Here is a 21,628-nt window from a genome sequence, read left to right as displayed (position 1 = left end):
TATAATCGGAAATCCCTTTACACGCCAACTCTTTCCAAAGAGCCAGATCTAAAGGTTGTATACTCAGGTTGGAAAGTCATTTTATTTTTAAATTTTTTTGCCACACCATGCAGTTTGCGGGATCTTAGTTTCCAGACCAGGGATTGAACCCAGGCCCCCAGCAGTGGAAGCACCAAGTCCTAACCACTGGACCACCAGAGAATTCCCAGGTTGGAAAGTCATTTTAGAAAAGCACAGTTATGAAGACTTCAAGACTTAGTGAAGCAGTATGCTGTAAGATCAGTGTTGTTGGTCTTAAGGTTGTCAAAGTTGTTACCTTTTAAAAGCTGTTACTTTTCACACCTGTGAAAATTAGCTAAAGGTCACATTTTGTTTCCTCATGGCCTGTATACATACAGTGATTTATTTTAACCATAAGTAAATTAGGTAAAGTCACCAAACTTCAACAAAAACATATCTCAACATACCCCTTTATTTTTGTAAATCACTATTTCTCATGTTTAAGATTCAAATAATTATAACTTTTATGAACAACTGATGCTAACTTATATGAAATATGTATTGACTATAATACTGGTAAGGGAGGGAAGGGTTGGTAACACTGATGGTGGATGGCTGAGGAGTAAGAGAAGTTCCATTGCCACGCAAAGCTTTATCATAAACTAGACTAACTCACTGACTTTCAATTTCCTTGACTGTATAATTACATGAAAGCATTGGAGAAATAGCATTCCCTCTGTACCATACCTCCGATTTTGTTTTCTTCATCCTGTTTACATTAATCCCTAATTGTCTTTATTTGCTTACTTATCATCTGTCTCTTTCACCCTTTTTCCTAGTAAAACATAAGTTCCAGAAGAGCAAGGACTTTGTCTTATTCAGACAAATGTGAATTATACAGCAATTGCAGTAGCTTCCGAGTCTACAACAGTGCTGGTAAATAAATACTTGCTGAAAGAATGAATGATATCTTCCTTGTAAGAAGTTACAATTTGAATATCTCTTTTAAATCCTTGGATGTACAGTATTTACCTAGGCTCCTTCTTTCCTTTACTCTTCCAGTTCACTTAATGTAGGTTTTCTAAGAGCTCCAGTCTCAGTTTTCTATTTACCTGTGTTTCATCTCCTGGTACCATTCTTTATAAAGTATCAACTATGACATCCTTGTGAATGACTCCTAAGTTGACAACTCTATCCTCATACAGGTTGCTGGACTTCTCCATCTGAGCATATCTTTCATTTCAAGTTCAGTAAGTCCAAACCCAAACTTTGCATCACCATCCCAAGCTTCCCATGTTTCCCTTGTCTACTCTTCTGTTTCCTCTATCTCAGTTAGCACCAGCATTCTCATGGTCACCAAAACCACTTTCACTCTCCCCTCCTTTCTCCTGCCCCTCCACTCTTCCCACAACAGACACCAGTGCCCACAATTCTCTATAATGTTTCTGGGATAGGCATACAACATTCTTACTGCCACGACACTACTTTAAACTTTTATCAGAACTTGTGGCTGGACTATTTAAGTCTTTATACTTTTAGTTACTCCCCACTCCTTTCATCCCATACATAATTGACTGAACTACTGCCCTCAACCAGTTTTGAGCAAATCTCATATAGCACTTCCTGTTGCCTAAATAAAATAGATTGACATTTGATGTATTCCATAACCTGGTTACAAAAATATCTTTCTACCTTATAACCTACACAAAGCACTATATACAAACAAAATATTTTTTTAATTTTCTGAACACAGCTTGTCCTTGCAAAAGGCCAGTTTCTTAGCTTCTCCCCAGTGGAATTCTATAACACATCAAAGCCCAACTCAAATGTAACCTCCCCATTTATACTCATTTTCACCTCCCTTATATTCTTAGAGTAACCTGTTACTTCTCTTTGGTCTTTTACTTCACACTAAGCTCTATGCTACCACTTTTATATCTTCTCTCCTTGACTATAAGCTCTTTGAAGGCAGGGACGTTATGCTGTTCAACACTGAATCCATCATTGTCTGTCACTATCTTGAACAAGCAGGTGCTCAATATTAAAAAACCAAAAAAACCCAAAACAAAACCTTGAGCAATTAAATTACAATTGAAATTCACTACAATACTTTTTGATAAACAGTAGGGTTCAGTAAAATAGTAGTGTTTATCTCAGAATTTACATAGTGGAGTTCAGTAACAGGAATACCAAAGGGGAGAAAAAGATACTATTATAAAGACGAGTTCATTCACAAATCAGTTTTATGGTATAAGCTTTGAGAACAACAATAAGGTAAAGTTCCAATATTTCTGAAAATTAGTGTTGATGTTACTAAGCTGTTCATACCACACTGTTAGGCAGGTATGGGCTTTTGAGGATATAAACAGACTATGTAAGCCTTATTTTCCCTGATAATTTTGCCATTACAGCTAAAAAATCCCTAAGCATGTGAAGAACTGGTGACAACTTCTTTATCTCAAAGAAGGAAGAGTCTATACTTTAGAGTCATTTATCACTACCTTGCAATGACTAAGCAAAATGATGTTACATATAAAATGGGTGTGCGCTTTTAAAAATCACTGTGAAAGCAGGAGAAGTAGTACCAAAAACATAGCAACATATAATTTCTGGTGTTTTTATCAAAAGCATCTTCTCCATTTGTATAACAAAAGCCATTTTCCCCAACTCAACTCATCACATTCCCTGGTTCTTCTCTGCCCTAAATTAAAGTGATGACAGACAGAATTGTTATTAATACCTTTCCTGAACTGACAGATAGCCTGGCAAATTACAGGACTTTTTCTTGTCCCTTTTACTTTCATAAAAAGAATGTGTATGTGGGAAGGGGAGTAAAAACATTAAAAGAGCAGAATAACACAGCCTTTTAGATCACAGATCATGTCATTAAACTTCACCTCTGCATATTTATTCTATTACAAAATCACATACAAACTATACTTATTCTATAGAAATTGTTGTGCTACTTTAAGAAATGCTAAACGTAAGGCTTTATTTGCTGAAGAGCATTTTAAATCAGGAATACATTACTTTTTGTACCTTCTGACCTTAAAGAACTCCTACATGGATGTTTCAAAGAAAAAAAAGAGAAGAAAAAAAAACCAGTCACTTAAAAAACAGAGATGGGAGTGATTTAGAATCTAGAGCATAAACACAAAGTAAGAACTCATTCTGCATGCAGTCCATGGTCCTCATACTGTTAAGTGACCAATGATGAATAACTCCCAATACCTTCTGCCAGGCTTAAACGGTAATATGCCTCATTTTACTGCAACAAATGAGGCTCCTCCTCCTATCAGTCATGGTCCATTCCAATCAGCAGGGTGCCAATAAGCCAGGGGCTAATGAAAAGAGCCTCAGACAAAAAAGAAACAATGGAGTGCTCCCAAGCCCAACCTTGGAACTGCGAGCCCAATTTTTTAAACTCTACAGTGCACATTTCAGTTAATCTTTACTATGCTAATGTTATTGAGTCTAAGGAACAAAGAAACTTATTTCATGAATTACTTTTAAACGTCAACTTCCCTGAATTTTCTTTTCTTTTGTTAGAGACTACTGACCATTTAACTATCCAGATTAAAAGACACACACACACACACACACACACACTCACACACACTCACACACACTCTCTCTCTCTCTCCCCTTTGCTCTGAGGTAGAAATCAAAACACAAATTATCACAAAGAAGTCTGATATAATCAACAAAGTTAAACAGTCCTCTTGTTTGATCTCCTCTAAATTAAAGACCAAGTGTTTTGATATGGTATTAGGCACTGAAATAAACCAGATGTTTCTTCCTCTATATAACTCTCCATGGGCACAATCTTAAAGGGTTATTGTCTGGCAGACGTTCAGGGAAACACAGAAATGGCACGAATATCCAGATTTTCCTTTCCTTCTATCTACCCTAGTTTATTATCTAAACTAATGCATAATCCATAGGGCTTTGGGAACTTTGTGTAAATACTTTCATGTACAATTCTCTTTCTAGCTATCCTGAGATTAAGACCACAATTATCCAGGCTTAGACCTAAATAAAGGAACCTTTGCAAATGTATTATGTGGCCTTACATGTTTAATCACACAGTATTCTGTGTGCTCTTTAATACCTAAACTGAAGAACAAAGGTTGTACCCTCTGATGTTTCACACATGAAAGACCATCTAAGACATATATCAGACATTTGGGGAGCTACTGAATAGAAATAACTTCTAATGACAACAGCATAGTGTTTCTCTATCTAAACCTAGATGCTATATTTAAAACATCACATTCTAAAGAACTTAAAACTTCAAACATGCATGGTCACCATTCCCAAAGACCTGTAATACCTAACATCAAATTCTGAGACGCATGTCAGACTCTCAAAAATGTAATCCTCATAAAATGTCTTCTCCTCATCTCTTCTAATCCTTCCTATCCCCAAAGTAACGTTTTTGTTTTTCAAGACATTCTGAGAGCACTAAAGTGAATGTGAGTTTGTAACAGAAGTCAGAGAAAGAATGTGTTTGGAGGAGGTGTCTGGTGTGTAGTGGAGCAGGAGATGGATTGAAGGAAGGGATTTGAAGTGTGCAGACTATGGCATGCAGTGATGGAGCAGATGGAATACATCACCGTCAGCTATGACAGAAATGATTTATGGAATGACCTGGCTGTTCCTGCCTAGTAACAACACAGGATGACAGAGCTGAGTTTCCATGACAACCAAAGCCCACCCACTAACTAGATTAAACATTCTCCCTTGGCTTCCACTCACACTGAATTTAGATTTTCTTTTCCAAATGCCAACTGGTTCAGCTAGAATGTTGGTCATCATATGGGAGAATAGTCAAGGACTTGAAGGGTAACTGAAAAGGAGCTCGAAGGACCACTGACATTACAAATTCCGGCCTGCCTATCTGCCAAGGATCCTTTACAGACATTTTCACTGAAGAAAATAAACAGAAAACTTTTGAGAAAAAAGCCCCTGAAATGCAGGTTATATTTTTAAAAGTTGCCTAGTATTGAAAGTTCAAATGTTATGTCTTTCCACATGTGAAATATCTGCTGCTGGACTCTTACAGAATCAGGAGAAGGAATTGGCAAGTCAATCAACTACCTAGGAGGCACTCATTTAAAATTACAGAATAATTTTCTTCCAAAGTAGGTAGTTTTCATCATGTGGAATAAGTCCAGAAAAAGGGAGACAACTCCCTTTAATCCTCATCAACACCTTGTAAAATAGTCACTGTAGCACTGGTCTTTCTGGAAGCACAGAGCAGGTGAAGCTAGTCAGATCAGATATAATCTAATATCTAGGCTTTACCCCTCCTAGCTTGGTGATCCCTAGGGCAAGTTACTTAATCTTTCTGAGCCAAAGTTACTTAACCTTTTAAACCTTAGTTCCTCATCTGTAATGTGGGAATAGTAAAGCCAACCTCACAGGGCTTTCTTGAGGATTAAATGAACCAAGCCTGTAAATGCTCAGCATAGTGCCTAGTGCCCAGTAAGTATACAAATCACGGATGATATTCTTGTGGGCTTCGTTACCGTCATCATCGTTTCTGTTATATGATGCAAGACTGAACTCAACAAACATTTACTGAGCTCTACTTCGTGTGGGCCACCACTATGTGGTAGATGAATGTGACTTGGTTTCCTTTCTCAAGAAACTTGTACTGCTATATAGAATGGTTTATTTACAGAAACCATTCACAAAGAGGTTTATCTCCTTAAATTTCAACAGCTGCTTCCTACTATTCACACATTAAGTGGTCTGCCTTCCCCACGAAGAGCAGCAAATATGTTTGACAGAGTTAACTACACTTCATAGTAAGACATAAGTAAGAAACTCTGAAAATTCTGAGAGGCATATCACTCAGGAGAAAAGAAGAAAGAAAGAAAAAGCCTAAGGAGAAACTTTAGAAAATACAGAGCAAAAGTGCCTCTTAAATATTTAGATTTGGAATCCTTATGGATTACTGGTAAATGTATCCCAAAAGAATGGATTTAAGTTTAATGTTTTAAGGATCAGACATTAAAACCAATCACTGCCTTTATTAAAGCAAATCAATGCTTTGTCATTAACATTCTGGTGTGATATAAACTAGTTGCGGAGGAAAATACTATGGGATTCCTTCAAATTAGTTTTACTCATTTTAGCATAGGTTTTTCAATGAATCTGTTTTTTTTTCTCTTAGGAAAGGCTCCCATCTCCTACGTCTTGAATGAATCAGCAGCAGATGATTATTTTTTCCTTTTTTAAAAAAATGTAAAATAACTTCCATCTTAGGAAAAAAATCCTTTAAAAAGCACTTCCTTCGCTCAGAAGAATAACTGAGTTATGTTTCTTGGTTCCACTTGACTTATTTTAATGGGCAACTCACAAAGTATATGTTTAAAACTAATAAACAGATTTAACTATTAATCTCAGTAACTTGTGCTTTAGATTTTAAAATGCCCAAATTTCTTTCTTTTTTCTCCTACATCTGTTCCATTAAGACAAAAACAGATATTTAAATTGGAATTAGAAGGACAGTTCTTGTGGTAATGGGGTGGGAAGGTGTTCTTGTGAGTTATTTTAAGGGTAGTACAAATCAATACAAACTGAGAATAGCTCTAAATGAGTAATGAAGTAGTCCTGTTATAACTGCACCCTTTAACTATGACACATACTGCCCACAAAATCTAATTGCTGCATTCAGCAGTATAAAAATCATTCAGCAAAATACGTAAAATCAATACTCACAGATGCCAAAGCTTTTCCAAGTGCATCACCTGTCTGTGAGCTTCCAGCAGTATTTCCTCTGGTTCCTGAGTATTTCAAATAGGAAAACAACTCAAGAAGTTAAGCAGGCAAGCAGGCATGCTCTTTAGCACTCTATCATTATTTCAATGGTGTTTCTCCATTGTTATCTCACATGTCACAATAAACCAGCAAATGCTCTGCATTTGTATTTAGTAAGCTAAAGATGGGTTCCTTACCAGTTTCTACATTAATGAAAATCAAAGTTTCTTTTCTTTCATTTTTAAACTCAATACTAAAAAATACGTTGAGTCAAATGATACAAACTTCCAGTTATAAGTACTGGGGATGTAATATACAACATGAGAAATATAACTAACACTGCTATATGTTATGTAGGAAAGTTGCTAAGTGAGCAAATCCTAAGAGTTATCACAAAGAAAAAATTTTTTTCTATTGCTTTTATTTTGTATCTATATAAGATGATGAATGTTCACTAAACTTATTGTGATAATCATTTCATGATGTATGTAAGTCCAATCATTATGCTGTACACCTTAAACTTATACAATGCTGTATGTCAATGACTTATCTTGATAAAGCTGGAAGAAAAAAATATGAAAAGAACAAAAAAAAAATGTATTGAAAACTATGGGATTCACTAAAAATCCCATAATTCAGTGTTAGGGGGTTTTGCCAACCTAAAAAACTCACCTAGAATGCTCTCTGATCCATTGATGGGAGGTGTGTGTGAGGCAGCAACGTAAGGTGAACTGCTGGTACTGGCGCGGTGGAAGCTGGACATTGGTGGAAGACTCGTGTTTATGTCTGTTGGTGAAACTGAGTGTGGAGGATAACTCTAAAGAAAGGGGGAAAGACACATGATCTATTAAATACATTTTCTGAATAATATGTACATATAACTGGGCAACTACTATAACAGGTTAAAAAGAACATCAGAAATTAGCAGCTGAAAAGCACTACTACTATCATTTACTTTTTCAAAAGGTGTGAAGTAAGCCTAGACGTATTTCAAAATTCGTAACTTTTGGCAGAATCAAATCTTACACTTGTAACCCAAAAAGAAACACAAGTGAGGACAAAGTGTTGCTGCACCCTAGTCATGTGTTACAGCCTACCAAGCGGTCATGTGAATGAAGGCTGCCATAACTACTGGATTGAGACATGTGGGAAGTGGAGGTCCCCAGAATTCCACCAAAACCAGGCTGGCTCATCCCATTTGATGAACTCCAAAGGTCAGAAGAATTGTGGGTCCCATCTAAGACAAAAAGAGAAATATAAAATTTTCCTTAGCCAAAATTTTTTCTTTTATTTTGATGACGTTTTAAAAATTCAAAGGGTACCCCTACAGTTATGTTTTTCCTTCCCTTTCCAACCTAGTCTTCCATCTAGTTTTCTTCCCTCCAAACTGTATAGTTACTATTTTAAATGAAGGAATAAAGCTTTATAGTTAGAGGGGAGAAAAGTAATCTAAACTATAGTATGCAGGTCATTATAAAAATCCTCACAAGATCTAAATTCATACCAGGGAGGACAATAAAAATTCCAAATTTGGGAAACACTGGATTGAACTTTTGGTTAAATGGTATACCCATAAATATACAAAAAGTTCTTAATCTATAACAAGCAATGTATATTATATCAAACATTCTCAAACTACAATAAAGAAGTTTCTCTCATAGAGAACCTAAGTAATTGACAATGACTATATCACAGTCAGCCTGCAAATGAAATGTGTTAGCAATGACTTCACTCACCAGTGTAAAGTCAAGGAGCCATTTATGTAGTAATTTATGGCTCCATAGTCCAAAACCAAGAGAAGAGCAAATAAAAATGATTTGCTAGACATGAATTAAAGGAAGTGTAACACTTTTTCTCTCTTAAAGTCTTATTCTGTTCTATGATATTCACCTTTTATTTGCACTGATAATTCTAGGGGTGATATGAATCTGTAATATAAACAAGAAACTAAAATTGTTAATAGCTTTTATACGTTTAAATCCTAAAATGAGAAAGAGCAGCTTCACTCACTTTTCTCAACTGAAGTCCTTTATAAATTCAATCAATACTAGATGGGCACCCCAATGCTTTGCAGAATAATCCAACTACATTGCAGTCAGCAATAACTGGCAACAGAAAACTTTAAAACTAAATTTTAATTTGCTTCAGCCAAACATGTCTAGATAAAAAAAATCTGAATTTCTATATAGATAGTCTCTTTCCTCAAAACTTCAAAATATTAGCTAATATACAATATATAACTGTTGTAGTACTTGACAACTATTTGGCAGTACTTACCTTGCATAAAGAAAGTGCTAGCAAACATACTGGTTGGTGGCTTGGGAGATGGATAACTAGGAGATTCACGGTTGAAGTCATCTGAATTTGGGGATGGTGCATATACCTTAAAATTAAACAGGAAAATTTAATTAAAATGTAAATGACTGTCATCCCAGTCATGTAAAATGACTGTTACATTTCCTGAAGGGCCTAAAAGGCCCATCTAATATCTAAAAAGGCCTACCACAAATCTAAAGAAACTGCCTAATCCTCATAAGTACTGTCTAACTTGGATACTATCTACATGTTTGTTTTTAGCTGATTACTAGAGAAAAAAGTATTCTAAATATCCCTGTAATGCTTCTTTGTCTGACAATTACACCAGGTGGTTGAATAAAGTCACAAGTGTTGACTTTGCTTACAAAACACAATCCATTTGGCTCATGATTCAAAATGTGATAGTGGAAACAAATGTCTTTTGAATATAGCATGATATACAATCTGGGTTCATAAAGTTCATTCTTTTCACTGTTACAAGATTTACCAAAATCAAAATGAATTAGATTAAATGTTACTACTCTTCACTACTATGAAAGGGACAATACAATTGTTCAGAAACTTCCTTAATAGGGTTGGCAAAATTAAAACTAAATTCTGCTGAGGGGTTTTAATTCTTTAATTTCAAGTAAATTTTCAAGTCTGGCACAGCTTTCTGAAAAATCTCATTTAATCTGTCAGAGCAGTATTAATTTCCTTTGGTAAACCTTTGCTTCACATAAGCAAAATATGAACATTTTGAATTGGCAAATGGCCAACACTGTCATTTCTCTGGAAATCGAAATGGGAAGCCAAATAACTGTAACTATCAAAACATGATCAAGCCAGTCTCACCACAACTACTGAAACCAAGAAGGAAAACAAATAAGTAACATTTACGGTGATGCATGGTCTGTAACAGTAAAAGTAAACCAGGAGTCCGGAAGAATGGAAAGGTGTCCTATTGTGAGCAGTGTATGAAACACATTTATTTCGTTTAGTTTGATAAGAGTACATCTGTTAAATTTTATCCCAAAATAAAAATTCAAAGTGTTCACTTAATGCGGAAAAAAGTAACCAGCTCAATAAAATTATGGGAGCATGTGTAAAAAAAAGCATACACATTTTTTGCATAAGCATAGAAAATTTCTGGAATTATACATAAGAAACTTAATGGTTACACCTCTGGATTTAGAATTGGGGAGGAAAATGTTTGCTTTATGCCTTTTCACACAGTTTGATATTTTTATCAAGCATACATTCCTACGCACTAATAAAAAAGTGGAGGAAGCACACACAGGTGAAAACGGGAGCCATTTTTTTTATTTACATAAATTATCATTTATATTCATTTATTCTTTCTCTGAGGCATTAACTAACTGTAAAGATTTCTGGCAAATTACCTAACCTTCTGAGACTCAACTTCCTCATTTGTAAGATGGTGCTAACAGTATCTGCATGGGGGGACTGATGGGAAGATTAGATAATACATACAAAATGTTTAGGGAATTCCCTGGTTGTCCAGTGGTTAGGCCTCTGCGCTCTCACTGCCGAAGGCCTAGATTTGATACCTGGTGGGGGAACTAAAATCCCACAAACTGCGCAGCCAAAACCAACCAGCCAACCAACCAACCAAAAAACCCAATCTGTATTCCTCAAGATGGCAAAGGGACTCAGAAGGCTCTAAATGTTAAGCATGGTAAGCACTCACTGAGTATTAGCTAATAACATCATCTTTCTAATTCTTACAGGAGCAGTTATACTGCTACATATTGTCCCTGTTCCGTATTCAACTGCTATTTCCTATAGTTTTTGTCTGACATAATCTTACTTATGTATAGTTAACCCTAAATAAAAGGTTAAAATGTCCATTTTTAGTCTCCTTGCTAGCCATGCTATTAACTAGCATAGGTGTGTCTTTTTAATGCACTGGCATTGAGGTTAGTTTCCTACTTCTTACATCCAAGAAGGAAAAACACACACCTGTGGTACCTGAGAAGTCTGGGACAAGATACTTTCCTAAGACTTACCCAGAAGGATCCTAGATAGGGGATTATACGTTATACATATTAAACATATTTTTCTAGTTTAGTGCTATTACATAAAGACAGGATGAAAGAATTCTGTATGCACAAATGTGTTTGCAATGTAATAGGCTGATAGGCAGGAAAATTTTTCAGGAAAGGAATTTTGTACTTTTTTCTTCTAATCAAGTTTCAGCTTCTAAATTTAGCTTTTGTTGGATGTCCTCTGTCCCCTTTATAATATATACATTTTCCCAACTAGGCTGAAACCACAAACAGCAAAAAATTGAGTGTATCCACAGATGTAGAAAGAAAATACAAATGAGAATAAAATTTAATGCTAAAATTTAGCATTAGAGCATGTTTTTCTCACAAATGATTATTTACCATGTATACCATCAATGATCTGAAAGTATAAAATAAAAAATTCTGTAATTCTATCTAGATTATAGATTGAAACAGTATGTAAACCTCCCAATGATAATTATGAAAAACTCCAGTTTTGACATGTCAGTTCACAGGAAAAAATCTACACAATTTGTCAGTTTAAATTTATATATAATCTCTTAATATATATTTCTTTATCCTTATTCCTATTCAATTCACTGTATCCCACACAAGACAAACTTACACTTTAAAAATTTTAAATATATGCAATTACAAAAGCAAAGAAAGGGATAAACCTGACTACTGATTTACAAATCTCTGTAAATAAAGGAGAATATGCTGATCAGATAATGGTTAACTGATGACTATCATGGAAAGCAAGAAAACCAAAATAAAGCACACAAAGCAGAAAGAGGCTTGCCTACTCGTATGTACAAATTTTGAAGCTTGTTGGAAACTCATTTTAGGGCAAAGTTGTTTTTAATGTTAGTCTTTATAAATAGACTTTGAAAAGAATAAATGGACTTTTAAAGAATAGACCTTATAAATGAAAATGGTAAAAACTCTAAACTACTATAAGTTTATCATTTATTTACTAATCTAAGTTCAAAGTTTTTATCATGATAAAAATGTTTTGAAAATCATGCTTCTCAAAAAGGCCCATCTAACAGCATTTCTAACACAGGCCAAAAAACTTTTGGTATCTTAACCATAGCTTGCAAAAACATAGATGCAATGTTATGAAGCAGCAGTTGTGCCAGTTTCGATTTTTCAGATCAAAGTGTTCTTGCGGCAAAGCGCAACAGATGTGGTCTCAAAGACTTTATTAACTCCAGATGTAGGAAAATAGTCAGCCAATTCCACAAAAAGAGCAAGTCTCTTTTAGTTACAATCAGTACTGGCCACAAATTAAAACCAGACTGCTTATGTCATCTGATCACCTGCGCATAGATACCAGTTTTTTCCTAGTTAATGATCTAATCACACATTTAAATCTTAAGTATGATTTTGTATCACAACAAATAATCTTAAAATTAAGAGAAAGGAATATGTGTGCTTAAGGTGACTGAAATCTACCAGGAGTCACACTATTTTAAAGAAAAACAGAAAAAGTACAATTAACTAATTTAAGATGTTCTATTGAAATGTGGTAATTAGAAATTTTGTTTAGAATTCTAGCCTTCATTTCAGAATGTCAGGCTCAAAGTAGCTATCACGGAAATATCCTTTTTTCTCAAGTACTTAAATTTTCTCCTACAAGAATAGCGATGAGACAAATTTCAAGTGTTGGCTGAACAGAACCATAACATTTATCCCAACTTACATGAAAATAACTGATAATCTAACAGATACCTCCCTTTCATTGTTAAGTATGTTTGAAAAGAATAAATTCTCAGTAATATCTTTACCGTCCTCATGCCATCAACCCAGACTTACTTTTTCAGAGTGGCAGAGTACTTCAGGGATGAATATTTACACTACTCTCTATAGTGATTACACAGTTACCCTTGGAATGTTCCAGCGTACACAACTAACTGGAGTCATGTTAGCAAAACATCCCCTTTTTCCTGCTTGGGTGATTCAGTTTAGTCATATGGATCACTCCAATTCAGGGCAGTGCACTCTGTTTAGCTTCAGAGGCTGGAGCTGTGCACTGCTGTGCTCTTGATTTCAGTGCATCCTTCCTGTAATTAGTATTGGAAACATCTCTGCAAGGCAGAAAGGCATGATTTTCTGATAGTTATTAAGAAAAGATGCAAAGAAGTAGAAGCTTTTGCTAAGAAAGTTTTTTTTTATCTTGTCACATCCAGTGATGAGTTAAAAGATGATGCCGTTCCCTATGCTTTTAAAAATAGATCCAAAACCTGTATGTGGTAGTTGATAATCTTTAAATGTTCTAAATGAGGAAGAGATTAATTGGGAATTTTCTTTGTATGTGAGAATACCTAGTAGCTGTATATCTTAATTAAGATATCCATCCACAGAAAATGAGAGAAATACTTTATATGTGCACTGACCAATAAGTTTCTGATAACAGAAATGTTCTATATCTGAAAAGATGGTAATGTATCTATGTACAACATAGTAGCTACCCGTTACATGGGACTATTGAACACGTGAGACGTGGATAGTACAACTGAGGAATTGAATTTTTAATTTTAATTTAATTAATTTAGTCATTTGTGGCTATTGGTTACTATACTGAACAATACAGGATGAAATCACTCTTCCTTACCCAGCAGTTTAAAATTACAGAAATTATTTTCAAAGAAATATTCTATGAGTCTCATAAACTCCAAAGCCTATGAAAACCAAAACCAAAACTCTCAAACATTTGGGAACACCTTTATCTAATTTGGAAAGAAGAAAGACAGAGAAGCTTATCAATTTTTCTGAACATGCTTCTAACAGAAATTATTACCGGTATTTCATTATGTTTAGGCTTCTATTAAGCTCTTTTGTCAAGATGGTTTGCCTAGCAGTTCTAAGTTCCAGTATGTTAAATACCATTAAACACTTCAATGCTAACATTAAACCTCCAACGTGTGAAAAGTTTATGCTAACAGCAGAAATCATCTCCAGCATAATCTTTATCAACTTATCAAAATAAAGAAGCGAAACAAAATCATGTGGCTAATTTACCCTACCATCATAATTTTAAAATAAAAATGTGATATTATATTCAGGAACGTACATTTAATTTACCTCATTTTCCTTTGCATTAAGCAATAAAAATTTTACAACATCTAGCTGAGTATCTAAAAGCTGAAAACAAACAAACAAAACAGTCTAGGTCACTGGAAAAAAAGAAAACCCCAACTCAAGTTCTAGCTTTAAAATCTGTAGTTAAACCTCTGGGACACTAATTTTAAAAATAGGCACATTTCAGGCACACTCAAAACTAAGAAAGAGAAACCAGGTAATTATTATATGAATTTTTTAGTTACTGCTGATCAACCTATGCAAGTTTCACACAGTAATATACATAAACAGCTTCCTTCTACTTCTGCATTTTGTGGGATCTGAATTTAGAAAAAAAAAGGCTGTTTAAAAAAGTAAGGAAAATTTTTGCTTCAATAATTGGACTCACTGAGATAAGAGTGCTAGGTAAGTATTAGAGGAAGTTAAATTTCCTAAAAACTATTTCCTATTGATTTTTCTGATCATTTTGGACCCACTCTTTTCTATGCATACTGACCTTATGAAAGTTATATAAAAAGCATACCTTTTACATAAATGTCAAAATCTTAAAGTTTCTGAAATTCAGGTCTTCCCACTTTCCTCGTTCTTTAATTAAAATTAAAATAAGCATAACCCCAAAGAAAAAGACATTTAAAAATTTAAGTAAGAATATGAAACAGCAGTCTAATTTAAGTTTCCTAATATCCAAGAATATTTAAACAAATGACAGATTTGATAAATATCTCAATGTTTTCAGTATTTTAATATTACATAAAAGTAGCAAATTTTGCCATAAAGTCCAATCTACTACTCAAGTTTTTATGGTAATTCCAAGACTAAGGGGAAGGATATATTTATACAGTTCCAATACTAAATATTAAGAAGTGAAACCAAAAGGCATCATAAAGCAAGATGTCTGAAGTAGAAGGACTAACTCAGGGACACACAAGCTATCTATGAAAGATTCTTTTCATCTAATTAGTTAGCCTGATAAAAATACAACTAAATTTTCTGTAAAAAGCATAAATATATGTTTACATTTTCAACAGCATCATAAATAAAAGGACCAATATCTTTTCCCAAGAATTTCCAGAGAACGTTTAGGAGTGAAATAATGTAAAATTTCCTTTCTAACAACAATAAGGAAAAAGAATTCTAGCTTTCAGTACAAAGCAGCTTAAAATCAATGACTACTTCTGTAGTCTAAAAAGCATGGTTGAGTAATAGTGGTTTTCAAGTGTGAGAATTTCTTCTTAGGTAAGTCAAGCACATTTTAATTAATTTTGAGTTAACATCACTGGGCATATTTCATCAGTTCTTTATTGTAAGTAGTATCATTTTTATAATAAGCACAAATTTTTTTCCTGAGAGATAAACCATGGAATTTTTAAGGGACTGGGTTTGAAACTTGTGTGCTAGGATAATGTACTGAACACATCAATGAGTGTCACTTCTTCACTATCTACATTTTAAAAATATTTAGACCTAGTAATACAGCACCTGATCCCTTTCTTCAACATGTTCATGAGCTAGTGGAAAGGTACATAAATTTCTTTCTAAAACATTAATAAATCTGACCAATGACAACTTACTCTCCTGGCAGGGGCTTTAGTTTTAACTTCCTGGTATTTATGCCCACTTGAATCAAGAAAAAAAGACCTTCTTGGATTCATATCTAGAATGCAGTCTCCCATATTTTTGGTAAAGGGAAAAAAAAAATCAAAGCAGACTTACACTAAACTCCTTGTTACCCAATGTCTTTAGCATTCTAACTTCAGAGAATTTTTAAATGACTTCATGTTTTCCTCATCATACAAATGTTAGATTCAACTCTACTGGGCCCACAGACAGCCAGGAAATTTGAATTAATTTAATTATGCTTTCCTCTCTCATGTTAATTAGCAGTAAATCCCCAATGGAACAGATACGTAGCTCTTATATACTCTCATGTTGGTTTCTGTGCTTTTATTAACTGAAATTGTTTATGTGAAAAATAAGTCTTAGAAGTATTTTCAATGCAATTTTAGCTATTTTAGCTACTTGCTACTCTAATCCTTATGAAAATACAAATTATGTGGGGAGGCAGGTGCCAAAACCATGGCTAAACCAATTTTCAGTACTATGAGTTCTATTAGAAGAGACCTGCTAATTTCCTGCATTTAAAAACATATCTAGGATAGTTTTAAGTTCATCTTGAATAGAAACTACTAAAAAGCTGCTTGACTGACCATATCAATTAGCATTCATAAGACTGTAAGTCTGATCATATATGCAAAATATATTTATTTGTAAGAATGGCCTAGTGTTTTTCTCAGTGACACTTTGTTTCCAACGTAGTTCTTTGATACAATCAGTAGTAAGCGTAAGTACAACTGGCCCTCAGCTATGGAGACTAGTTTACTTGCCCTTGGACCACAGAAAAGAGAAAACTGCTCTTGGGAGAGAGACTTGGGTTTAGTTCTGGCCTCAACACTTACTAATGGGGAGGAGCTTAAACAAGTTACTTAACTTCCCAGCACTTCATTTTTCTTACTTATAAAAGGAGGCTGTAACAGCTAAATGACATAGTGGTGAGAATTATCAATAAATGAGATAAACATAAAGTCCCTGACACAGAGTAGCCTTTATGGTCATGTTAGCTCCTGTTTCTTCTTTCCCAGATTCCATACAAAGAAACTGAATATCCAAAATGTGTTTCTAAGCCTGAGTTTTAAAACTGATTTCAGTGTTGTCTCTGATAAGGTTAAAACAATCCTCTGATATAATGAAAAGAGCATCTTGTCTGTACTTGCTGCAATTTTTATACCTGGAACACTCTGTAGCATCTTCAGTTCAAAGCCTAGAAAATGCAGGCTGATCAGATCAGAGGAAGGCTGAAATTCCAGAATCCCAAGGTGAAGAGAACAGAAATCCTTCCTTCCAAAACTTTCCTTCCCTTACCTCTAAGACTTTCTACCTTTCTGCATAAAGGACACAATTTAGTCATATCAATGAGAAAACTGAGCGCAGGCCAATTCTTTATAAGTAGGGAACCTCAGAAACCCATTATTCCTTGCTGTTTTTCAAGGTTCAAAAAATAGATAATATTCAAAGTGATTTTAAGTCCCCTATTTATCATAAATACATACTAATATCTTACAGCATGGGTCATAATACAGCTACACAAAAGCTACATATGATACAGAACATTAACCCTTTCTCTTTTCAAATAGGGAAAACAGGGTTAACATTTTTGCCTTTTCTTTTCTGCACATAGATACCCAAGCCTCTTATATTTCCAACAATACAATACGGCCATATAATCTTAAATAACAAACTATGAAAAGGCTCTTCTATGATTAATCTATTTTTTTCTAGAGTCTATTCAGTCTATTAATTAAATTACCCCAAGCATCCTTAAATATATGGAATCAACTTGAAAATTTAAAAAACCGGGAAAAAAAGGAAGGCATTTTCTTTAAGCCCAGTATCACTCAGGATTCCTCACTCTTTCATTACACCGACCGAAGGATCTTAAAAATGAAATTAATATAAACTTACTAGCATTTCAAAATATTAATTTGTCCTATCATCTTAAAATGAATTGATAAAGAGTGAGCTTAAATTTAACAGGTTCATTACGAGAATTATACAAAAATTCCATAACTCAAGTGAGGAAATGTATTTCACTTAGACGTTGGCAATATTAAAGTGCTAGTTTTTACTATAAAGCATTGATGGGTAGACATTTCCCAATATATACAAAGATGAAGTATTTAACATAGTCTTCGGATAATATAATTACATACTATACGATTTTCTTATTTAAGAGTTAGAATAATAATAACAACAAACTAGATGTGGTAAAAATAAAATACATATAAGAAAACATGTAAGCCTAAGGCCTTATGATACAGAGGACTAAGAAAATATATCATCCTTTATGCATTTTTCAAGAACATAAAAGTCACCTTTGACCTATATCAAGCACAGGCTATCAACTTTCAGGCTACACTTTTCTAACATACCAGTCATGTCATCTACCATAAGCCTGGAAATACTTAATACGATCAAAGCTGCCCGCCCCCACACAATGTAGAACAAAGAGAAATGCTGTCATAGAATGATCTGTGCTTGCGAAAGAATAAAATTTAAACTCAATCTGAGTTATAGTCTCTTTGCTTCAAGGGTCCTGTATAATTAATTTTACTAAACCCCCACAAACACCATTTTCATACAGACTATTTTACTTAGGATTGGACATAAAAGAAAAAATTTTCACATTTGAAAGACAGTTGGCAAGGAAATTATATAGAGATCAAGTTATTTCACTTATACTACCCACTTAAATCTACCTCTCACAATTCCCCAAAGCTCTGTTTATATGGGTAGTGTGAACACATACTTTTTAATGAGTTTAAGGATAGTCTGGCTTGATTGTCACCTATTAAGAAAGCTTACTCAAAAGTTAAGAACCAAATGCTAGCAAAGTCCAAAGAGGCCTTACCAAAACAGTCAGAGAATGAAAAAGTGCTTTCATTAGTTCTCACGTACACTGGTTAAAGCCATATGCTACTTTAAAATATTTTCAAGTGGTAAAAAGCGATGGGACAAACAACTGATTGTATACCTATTTTAGGAAAATGTGATTAATTTTTTTGTAACTTAAAACATCAACATTAAAAATGCCTCCACTCCTGACCAAAAAACAAACAAAAAAATCTGCTAAAGTCATTTATGTATTTAATAAACACCTGAGGTAGAACATTGTTCTGGAAAAATTGAGGAGGAAAATAGTGAATTCCTGACATAAACCCAAGATTGTTATTCATTAGTATAACATTTTTATGTTTATCAACTATCTTATAAAGATAACTCCTATTGAATATTCCAGAGAAGTTTACTTTCTTTTTAGAATATACAAAATCCTCTGACTTAAAGCTACTTTTGTAGAAACATACTAATTAATACTGAGTAATTAATCTAAAAACTATAAAAGTTTTACTTAGCAACAAAGAAAGGTATTATTTTAAAATATCTAACCATGTGCTATAAATCGACCAGTAATACATTCTTTGGAAATATATAAATGCATTCTTTGAAACATAGTGATTTATTTTATGAATCTGTACAGGGTCAAAATTCTAGTTTGATTGGAAACAGATGGTATCTGAGTAAAGTCAGGCTCTGGACCTGAAACTCCAAACAGGAAATACGGCCCTCACTAGCTGACTGCTTCCCTAATCATTCCCAGAACTTCATACTTGTTATTTTTACGAATATCCAAGATGACTTTCATCTTTCCTTTCTATCTACAAAGCATCAAATAATCTTCCCTCTTTCGCTCTCTGTGTTATATGTGTGTTTTACATGTAGATTATATGTTTCCAATATAAGAAAACATTAAAACAAATGTACTTTCAAGCTCATTACCAGTAAAGAAACCAGGCATTAAAATATTTCACAGATTCAAGTTTATTTTCTATATTATTTTTAAAATAAAAGCCAAAAACTATTGAGTAACTGTGTCAAAGACAACTTTGCTAACCTTACCTACAAAGAAACACACAATCAATGTATTGCAGAAAATAGACCAAAATCTCACAGGTTTTAGTAAAAAGTAATAAATCTACCCTGCTTTCCTTTAAATAAGCCAGTTAGAAGCTATGTGAACAAAGAAAAAGACTTACCGTTTTCCCATTGTAGTAATACATCAAAGAATTGCTGCCCATTCCAGGGACAGGATAAGCACAATACATGTTGATTTTGAAAATGTTACTGTTTGCAGCTAATGCACACAGCTTCTTTCCAAGACATACATCCACACAGCCAAACAGAGTTAAGTCTTCAGCACTATGCATCCACACATGGATCTACTCAAAAGGAACTTATGCAAAATAGGACTGAACCAACTCACAGAGCAGAGAGGGAGGGTTTATGCTGTAAGTAAGCTCTTTCAATCTCTATCAAGTCCTTGCATTGGTGGGGGATACCAATAAGACAAATTTTGGAATATTAAAAAAATACAAGTCACAAGTACTAAATAATAAAAAGTGATATTGTGTCCTGGAGATAAATATCCCAAGGAATTATTAATATTGTCATATATGTGATATATATGTCTCTCTCAAAGAAAGACAAACTGACAGATCTGCTAACCTGTTTTTAGTTTAAATTAGAGCACTTGTAGCAGGGAAACCTAGCTTGCTATATACCTCTAGCAATATTACCATCTGCCGTGGCCTAAAGTTGCTTCCAACTTTGATAAACACATGATCAAGCAGGATTGGAATTGGAAACACTGAATCATGTGTAACAAGAAGGATCTAAACAGTTAAGCCTTGTACAAAGTCACTTCCTGGAGAAAGCGGACCTGTCATGTAAGTAGCTCTCAACTAGCTAGAACAAACCATGATTTTTTTATGTTATAAAAAGCATATGGAAAAAAATCTGAAAGGAATATGTTTCATGAAAAAGCTCATCCCAACAATTCAAAAAATTATCTTGAAAATAAATGGTCTGTTTTTAAAACATAAATATTTAACATAGGTTTTCAGTTACAAAGCTCCTTAAATTCCTCATTCATAACACCAATTAAAAGTTTATAATGGACTGCACTCTCCTAGAATATGTACTCAGCAATCCAACAATTAAAAAGAAAAAACAAAGTTTTGTTTTCCCTTACAAAAAATATGAAAGGCTGGTATGTATAGACAAAATGTGCACTGTAGCTAATAAATTAAAAAAGATTTCTTAGAAGTCTTTCCTCCAAGTTCATTATTGTTCTTAACTAATACTCAATATATTCATATTTTTTATGTTAATGTTCAAATTTCTCAAAAAGGAGAAATAATCAGTGTGGGAATAAACATCTCATAGATTTAAAAAATTCATTATACTTAGAAGTCAAAAGCTCTTAGACTTTTTTTTGCAAATACTTTGTTTCTCAAACAAGACATATTTCATTATTTAAAATTTTTTCAATCTGTCTTTTGGTGTGGATTCTAACCCAGAAAAACAGAATAGCAACTAATTTCTTTCCTCTCATTTCCCCCCATCAAAACCTCTTTGTACTATCTCTTCTCCTTTGCCTTGCGGGTTTCCAGAGAACTGTGTTAAACTGAGGAAAGCTGACAAGCTGCAAAAAAGGGACACACCCCTTTTTTAAGGTACCTTTCATGAAATGGAACACCTCTAAAGGAGTACTCTAGGAATATTCTATAAAGGACCCTCAAACCCCCCATTCTTATGAAAAATGTTGATTAAAATATAACAATAAAACCAAATAAGACAATAAGGCCAGCTAAGTTCATAATATTTTAAAAGCTGATGGTGTTGGAATAACAATAAAACCTCCCCACACTCTCCAGATATAGAAAAGGCTAAGCAGCAGCTGCAAAAGAACATCACTGTACAGCAGACCATTAAAATGCCAGTCTGCAGAGTGGCTTGTAACTTCCTCCCTCCTGAGAGACCACAAAGACCCATTTCAA

General features: G+C 34.1%; 1 protein-coding gene across 13 annotated transcripts in view; it reads right to left on the bottom strand.

Moving 5' to 3' along the window:
• TCF12 (transcription factor 12) overlaps nt 1-21,628 on the bottom strand; it is a 375,921-nt gene that overhangs the window by 39,873 nt on the left and 314,420 nt on the right. For 11 of the 13 annotated variants that reach the window (XM_057722459.1, XM_057722462.1, XM_057722469.1 and 8 more), the window contains 4 exons: nt 9,046-9,151; nt 7,866-8,005; nt 7,441-7,585; nt 6,730-6,794 (listed from right to left, as the gene is read on the bottom strand). In XM_057722459.1, the coding sequence (XP_057578442.1) occupies nt 6,730-6,794; nt 7,441-7,585; nt 7,866-8,005; nt 9,046-9,151 (456 nt within the window). Of the gene's footprint in view, nt 1-6,729; nt 6,795-7,440; nt 7,586-7,865; nt 8,006-9,045; nt 9,152-19,825; nt 19,956-21,628 lie in introns of those variants that run through there. The other 2 variants (XM_057722468.1, XM_057722467.1) reach the window with 2 other exon arrangements.

Source organism: Hippopotamus amphibius, chromosome 2, assembly GCF_030028045.1.
Source record: "Hippopotamus amphibius kiboko isolate mHipAmp2 chromosome 2, mHipAmp2.hap2, whole genome shotgun sequence".
Classification (NCBI taxonomy): domain Eukaryota; kingdom Metazoa; phylum Chordata; class Mammalia; order Artiodactyla; family Hippopotamidae; genus Hippopotamus; species Hippopotamus amphibius.
Note: the sequence above shows the minus strand (reverse complement) of the source record. Positions and strands in the feature narration are given on the sequence as shown.